Source organism: Mycetomoellerius zeteki, unplaced genomic scaffold (genome assembly GCF_001594055.1).
Source record: "Mycetomoellerius zeteki isolate Tzet28-1 unplaced genomic scaffold, Tzet1.0 scaffold204, whole genome shotgun sequence".
Lineage (NCBI taxonomy): Eukaryota > Metazoa > Arthropoda > Insecta > Hymenoptera > Formicidae > Mycetomoellerius > Mycetomoellerius zeteki.
This window is the reverse complement of record NW_017257000.1, coordinates 180,525-188,751: the sequence shown is the minus strand read 5'-3', so window position 1 is coordinate 188,751 and position 8,227 is coordinate 180,525. Positions and strand designations below refer to the sequence as shown.

The window sequence follows — 8,227 nt, the reverse complement described above, 5'->3', positions numbered from 1 at the left end:
GTTTCAATGCTTCAAATCATTAAAATATTACGGCATTAATTTTTGATATGCGTTTTTAGTATAATCATTGATATTGTAGAAAAATAAAAATATGTTCTTCCTTTTTTATATTTCCATTCTTTTTCTGCAAGCAACTCACTGTAATATTGAGTTAAGTAGTTGTTGCAGCAAATAAACTGAAAATAATTTTATTACGAAAACGATTTTTGTGAAATATTAAAAATTTAACTAGATACAAATCTACAGAAAATGAATTTTATTGGACTATCAAAATAATTGTTTTGATAGTCCAATAATATTTATTTTCTGCAGATCTGTATCTAGCTAAATTTTTGCTAATATTTCAGCAAAACCGTTTTCATGTATGTTTTACATAGCATATAAATTTTTAGACTCGACACTTATCTACTATCCGAATTGCGACCAATGAGAAAAGATCCGAAAGACTTAATGTCTTAATTCGTGCTTGTATGTTGTTACTTGTGTAACATATAAATAATGCGGTCGCGGCGGTTGCGGTTTCGCGATTGATCGTAGTGCCGATTTTTGCGGCGATTCCGAACATTTCACGACGCGGATAGGCGAGCGATTGATAAATTTATCCATACACAAGGAGCACATCCAAGAGGTTAATCACCTATATTCTTGCGAACCATGGAAAACCGCATCTACCTTCTCGATTACGCGTCAGCACAGACCACAGTGCAATAAACAGTAGCATCTTGTGACCGCGATTCAGAATTTTTGGCGAGTCTGAAATACGACGGTCCAAGGAACTTTCTAACAAATCACGTAAAGATCTGAAAAAATGACAGCGTCTTTGTAAGTCTAATAATTAATTATAGATAAATTCATTAACAATTTATTTGAAAAATTTATATAAAAATACATTTTGTAAAATTGTCATCGTTTGAGATTACGTAATGTAAGGACACTATATATACGTTATTACCTGAACAACAAATTATAAAATTATATAATCTGTTCAAATCGGATCGAGCGATCTCGAAGGAATCAAGCCGGTAGATTCTTCAAACATAATCGAGCATCCTTTAATAAATCAACTTACTTAAAGTCAATTACTTAAAGAATATCGTTTAAAGCACTTTTTTAATGTTCCAACAAGAAGTATTGAGATCCAAGCTTCCTCGAGAAAGGAAAAGGGGTTAAGAGAGGCAGGAGGTGGAAAACGGTGGAGGCGCAAAGGAACAAAATCGCGAGGGTGGGGCAAGCGATGCATGATATGGGAGAGTTCGACCCCTCTACCTGCTTCCCCAACGAGAGGCTCCGCCTCCAGAAAGCCGAATGACGTCACACAGACACTTGTTACGCCTTGCCGTTGCTTGATGGGATGCTGTATCGTTGAGATTTTGCGTAAGCCAGAAAGAAATTTAATCAATACATCGACATATTTGTACACCCGAGAAATATTTCTTCCCTAAAATATTTGTTCACCCTTCAATTGTAATTAGATCTTTCTTAGAAGATTTCTCTAATCACGTATATGCACAAATTAATTTTTTCTTATATATATATATATATAAATTTATAAATAATCATGAAAGAAAATATAAATCGTATATATATATATATATACTTTTTTATAGATTTTATAATTTATATACTTTTATAAAATAAAGGATAAAATCTTAATCCTCTCTTTGAAGCTAACAGCAGACATATTGAACCCACTCAATTATAAATCTTTGTCAAAAATGTCAAACGATTCAAATTTCTTTATGTTATACATTTGCAAATTTTAGTTATTTTTATTAAAATATATTTAGTATTGATTCTTTTTTAATAGAAATTATGTCATTTTTCCTTGAAATTAATCAGTGCTTTTTAATTAATGTAAATTAAATGGACCTTACTCTGTTTGGCATTATCCCCGGAGGATTAATACTACACTCAATGTTATATTAAATATAAATGAGCTATTTGTAAATGTTCTTAATATAAATCACATTATGGTGGAAGTTTAATGGGAGATTCGTCGCTAGCTTTACCGTCGCAAAACGCGTTCTATCCCCACATCACGCGTTCCCACTTTGCAAAGAAAGAGGGGGGAAGAATTACTCGAAGGCTGGACTCATCATATCGCAGCTACTGGGAGGCTGGGCAGTCCTGAGAAAAATTACACGATAACATCGAGAATTTTATCGGCACTTCCCCCTTATCATTAGGAGAGGTGGCCCGAACGGCGACTGATCGTCGTTGACCAAACTACGTTATACGATCGATGGACTTTGGACCAACATATCTATAAATCAATACTTTAATAATTAAACTTTAATAATTAAAAATTAAACTTCTCTGACCTTTAATCTCAAGACTAATTACTTGAATATACAAACACGTTGCGTGAAATTGCTAATTAATATACAGAAAAATTTTTAATGTTCATGCTTGAATAAACACGACTGCGTGAAATTGCTAATCAGTGTATAGGAAAACGTTTGCGCTGATACACGGGGAATCCCACGAATTTATCCCGACGTATATCCCGATCACCTGTGTCAGCTGATAATCTGGGAAATTTGCAAACGTCAATGTGACATCTCTCTCTCTCTCTCTCTCTCTCTCTCTCTCTACGCGCGCGCGCGTGTAAAGTAACGGTCATCGTTTCGTCGGCGGAAATGCTGAAGGAGGAACGTCGTCGTCGTCGACGGAGGAGTACCACTACGTCAGAGATTCCGCCACGGAGATCACGGTGCGAAAAGTGGCGCGACGTGGGGCGGGCGGTATGCGTGGTGGGAGCGCTGGAGCGTAGCTCGTTCCTGCCGCCGAGGGGCGTCAGTCCGGGGGCAGAAGTGGAGGCGGGGGTCCAGAGTCGCGGGGCTTAGGCCGTCCCGGGCCGCTTACGCGCGGAACACGCGGTCCACCGAGCCGCTCCGCGCGGCATTACGTCGCGCACCGTCGACCGCGACTGACGTTCGCGCGAAAGGATCGTCGACCGGATCGCTGCCGCCGACAATCGCGATCATGACTCGATTCGTCGTCGGAGGGAAATGTCAGGAGGCGATTATGTAGGAAAAGTGCACTGTTCATCCAAGTGTAACGCCGTGACGTTATATTGATTTCGAGAAATCGTCGCCTACGTCATCCCGTAGCGGCAACCTGTAGGAATAGAATTTTGCGACAGATGATTTAGCTAGTGTCGTTAGCGATAGTGTTCTTAAAAAGACATAGAGAGAGAGAGAGAAAATTGAAATGTGGTAATAAATATTGGTGATGACTTAAGATATTAAATGTTAATAAATTGACGCTAGACAGTGACAATGTATTTCGAATTACCGGTCTGTCTGATCGCGCGTCGCGCAAAAAGTGCAACGGTACATTGCAAGACTGAGTTGAAAACAGCTGCCGCATCGATTAACGATCAAGACCGGAACGCAATTCCGCCGTGTTAAGTTCGCAGTGATGATCTCGCGACCGATCATGAAAATCGACGCAATCGAGAAGAAGGAACGACTGATCGATTACGAACGGGGAAAGATCTACCGCGGTAGCTGGTAGCGAGGCACGACGAAGTCGCCTCCGTCTGCGAAGTAAGTGAAATCACGACGTTTCAGCCGAGGGGTGCGTGCTTGGGCGACGAGGGGCGGCTACTGGCCGATGGGATGCATCTACCGGTGGGTTCCGTGGGCTGCGGGGAGAATTACGGCACCGTTGGATCTCACGAAGGCGCCGGCCCGTGTGGTCCCTCCCTGGCGCCGCTGCAAGGTGTAAACAGCAGGTACCACCAAGTAGACGACGCCGACGCCGGAGGTGGAGGCGGCGAAATGAGCGAGAGTGCCGCCGTCGGCGAACTATGGTGGACCGAAAGGCTCGTCGGCGAGGCGCAGGCCGAGCATCCTGGAGAACTGGTCAGGACAGGTTGGTTCCAATTGTTGCTAACAGTAGCTGTTAAGAAAAAAAAGGAAGTACTGAAAGTGATAGAGAGGCGAACAAAATCCAACTTTATTCATATACTTTTCAATTTAACTCTCTCTCTCTCTCTCTCTTTCTTTGAAGTACAGGATTTTATAACAAAAAATGCCTTGTTGCACAGAAATTCTATTTTTAGAAAATGTGACAAAGTAGTTTTATTTTAATTATTTGGAATACAAAATTACACAAAGTAATAAAAACAAAAACAAATTTCGCGTATGTACTTATAAGGAAAGTATAAGGAAAGTATATTCGATTCTATCATGCAACTTCAGTTCAAGTATTGTTTATCAGTAATTTAAGTTGATTGGTGATACTTTCTAAAACATTTTTTTCCATGCAAAGAGATATTTTGCACATCGTGTAGAACCGTAGTACGTATTCTTTTTTTCTTAGTCTCTAACTATATTAAATAAGTAGAACGGAATGTAAACTGTGCTTTTAGTAATTTTACGATTTAAAACTATATAACGTCTCACCATTCACGTTCAAGCACTAAAAAAGTGGGACATTTTTTGTAGTTACACTATGCTTCAAAGTATTAATTAGATCCATACAGCACAGAAGCTTATAATTGCAACGTTTGCAATGTTACTGCAATATTGCTGGAATAATCCGTATTGTATGAACATCAACAATTATAAGTCAATTTAAAGCGCCATATGAATAAATTGAATAAGTAAGGAAAGGACCAGTCCGGTCGAGGCTAAATCTTGGTGTCTGTAATAATATTTATATAATATAAATTCTAAATACATCTTTCAGTATATATACGAATTGCTTGTTGGAAACGCAATCATAAACTGAAATTAAAATAATGATATCACAAATTAAATTAATCGATTAATCAATTTAATAATAGTGCTAATAATAATTTTAAAAATAGAATATCTGTTTAATTAAATCAAGTAAATTTTTATTTATGTATTATATGCTTCTATTAAAATTACGTTTAAAATAGATGTTAAATTAAATTGAAGGATTTTGTGTATAATAAGAATCTTTGTTTCAGGATCGCCGTACTTTCTGTGCAGTCAACTACCGACGCATTGGCGATCCAACAAAACGCTTCCAGTGGCATTTAAAGTGGTTGCCCTCGGCGAGGTTGGCGATGGGACTCTCGTGACAGTTCGAGCTGGTAATGACGAGAATTGTTGCGCCGAATTACGAAACTCTACCGCGTTAATGAAGAATCAAGTTGCCAAATTTAATGACCTTAGATTCGTCGGCAGAAGTGGCAGAGGTGAGTTCTGATCGTTACATTTTTTTTGTTTCTCTCTTTAAATTTTTAAAAGAATTGTGCAACAAAAAGTATTTCCTTTAGTTCAGTGGCGCGTCGCATTTAATAAAGGACGTCGCATATTTGTAAAAGAAGTGTATCGCTATTTCAATTACCCTTCCGGAAACAATTTACCGTATCTTTGATCATGTTGAAGTTCGTAAGAGAGAAATCTGCAGCTCTGTGTACTAGGACGGGCAAAAGCGCGTGCCGCGATTTCCAGCCCTCTAAAATCACGGTTATTGTAATCATCATCATCGTGCCACCCTCGTCCATCCCCGTGTGTCCCCATTCGCGAGTTCCCGCTCTCCTGCCACCCCCAGAGTCATTACTCGATGTCTGCCGCAAGCCCCAACCGAGCATTCGAAACAACTGGCCGTTAATCAGAAATCATCCAACGGATATAGACGGATATAGACGGAGAGGATGACTTGCCAAAATCAACCAACGATCGAAGCTCTTGACTTGTTTATATTTCGGCCTTAATTTTCTATCCCCGCGGCTCTTTCGCGCCAAATTGATAAAAATATCAAAGCAGCATTGACTAAATCGTTATGAAAAACAATTAACGTAACTATTTTTCTCTAATAATATGACAAAAAATCTATAAGAAATAATATTTACTTAATAATATATATATACAAAATTATATATTTTGTGTATATATATATATATATATATACACACACAAAATGTACAAAGTAAAAATCTCAAGTTGCTGTTTTTCTTACAAAATCTTTATGGTTGCATTCGACCTCATTTGCGTTTTCGAAATATCGATTTCCCAGCCTATAATAATTATTCACGGATCAGCAGGCGGCTTTGTCAAAGCCTACAAATGCATTTTGCACCCCACGATCCGGAGGGCGCATTTATGAATTAACGGGTCAGACTGCTCGTACACGGCGGGATATTCGTCCCGTAGCGCGTCATCTATGTTTCATTTGATTTGATCATGAAGTGCAGGGTCAGCGATTTTCCTCCTCCTAACGCACAGGTGCATCGGTCCCTGGAGTCAATTAGCGAAAGAGACACTTCCCTCGCTTGAAATCCTTCGATCCCTTTGTCCATTTTTCGGCTCGTTGTTATATATTTTTTTTTGCCATTTCAATCTCTCCCCGATAATCCATAATACTCAATTTCGGCGATTGACCAAACCGCTCTCGGTGTGTTGATACTGGCCACCACCATCGGGCGTACCGGCCCTTCTATATCATCGGGTTTTGTTTCCGCGACTTATTAATTTGATTGAATTGCATCGCATCGGCCGGCAAACTGATTCAAGAAATTGCAGCGAGGATTTTAAAACGGCGAGGCCACGAAAAATCGGCCGTTGCCTCCTCGATTAAAAAGAGCGATCGCGGCACGTATACCAGCGCGACGAGATTATTTTTCGGCGACTTGGCGAGTTGAGGGCTGATATCCCTCTCACGATTTTTCTCACCGCACAATTTTCTCTGTCAGTATATATCCGATTGAAATTGCTTTTACACGTGTCTTCTGTTGTCACGTAAGAGATTACAACTCGCCGATCACACACCTCACAGTTTATTACCTCTAATCAGCCGACTATTAAAGTCAGTCCACGTTAAAAAGGAAATAATGCGAAACAACCGCAAGCCGGTCGACGATCATTTTTCTTTTCATTAAAACTATGATAAACTTATGACACATTGGCCGCTGTTTAAAAACAGTGTGAGATCTTTGACAAATGGAGATGTGTTTAGAAGATTTTCTGATTTTCGATAATGGTCGCCTTTCTCGTATATTCACGGGCATTCACGGGCAGATAATTCCGAAAACGCACCGTCGGAAAGAAACGAAATATGGTAGCGCCGAATCAAAGAGGACCGGAGGCTGAAAACGACGACGGCTGTTCCATCATCATCGCCGGGGTCGAAAGCGGCCCGTGCCTATAATTAGTAATATACCGCAGTCTATATCGACACGGCTGAAATTACCACCGATAGTAATTATTTGACAATTGCAGAGACATCCTGTTGGGAGACTCTGGGACCTCCGCTCCGTCCCTACCACCAACGTGCGTCCGCTCTCGTTCCTCTTCGTCCACCCGCACCCCCTTAGCCTTTCTACCCCGTACGCTGCTGCTGTTGTGCTGCTGCTGCTGCTGCTGCTGCTGCTCGCTTAGCCCTACGCGATCCTCGTCCCCTCCGCTCATCGCCACGAGTATTAACGGACGGTTTCGAGTGGTTTCGGGTAGTTGTGTGTGGGCGGTTTGGGTTGGCGCGCTCATCTCGTCGTCGGTGTATTGCCAACGCACCGACACATACGTATACATTGCATATGCACGCGCGCGCTGGGAGAGAGAGACACACGGAAGATCGTGAGTAGTCAAGCTGTGATGCTGCACGTTATATAGGTGCCACATACGCGTGGCCCGGTTTTGTCTGTCCGTCCGCTCGCCCGTCCGTCCACCCGTCCAACGACCGTCGTTCGCGAATGCACAGACCGGGTCCTGTCTCTGCAGATGACCGTTCCCATCATCGAGTATTAACCGCAGGTTCGGGCGCCGGAGAGGGGAGTCGGCTGTGCGGCATTATTAGCCCCAAATGCGATGGACTCGGCCGGGGGAGAGGGAGTCTAGCTCAACGTGCGACCCTTCCTCCAACTGCTCGCTACCTTCCCTCATTCCACTCCTCCGACTTTGGTGATCTTCGGATTTTCCGCAATTTTCCAATTAGACATCTTGATCTTTGAAAACATTTTTAATGTATATACCTGTAAATACTTCTATAATATTCTATAATAATTTTATTGACTCAGTACTTCCTCGGTGAAAGAGTTAGGCCTTCCCATGAAAACTTATAAAAATTATATTCTACCTCCGTTGTCCAACAGTTGCCTATTTTTACAAAAAAAAATCACGTTAGAGAAATCGCCTTTTGACGCAAAAATTTGAATCGACATCCCGAAACGATGCTCTTTGCACGCGACAGATGAACGATGACGATGGCAATGACGGCCGCGGGAGGTATCCTGGGACCGGGTGGCGGG

General features: G+C 41.3%; 1 protein-coding gene across 1 annotated transcript in view; it reads left to right on the top strand.

Moving 5' to 3' along the window:
- The first annotated feature begins 3,268 nt into the window (after positions 1–3,268).
- LOC108722467 (protein lozenge) overlaps positions 3,269–8,227 on the top strand; it is a 38,091-nt gene continuing 33,132 nt past the window's right edge. The window contains exons 1-2 of the mRNA XM_018447597.1: positions 3,269–3,879; positions 4,946–5,176. Of these exons, the coding sequence (XP_018303099.1) occupies positions 3,624–3,879; positions 4,946–5,176 (487 nt within the window). The 5' untranslated portion in view covers positions 3,269–3,623. The remainder of the gene's footprint in view (positions 3,880–4,945; positions 5,177–8,227) is intronic.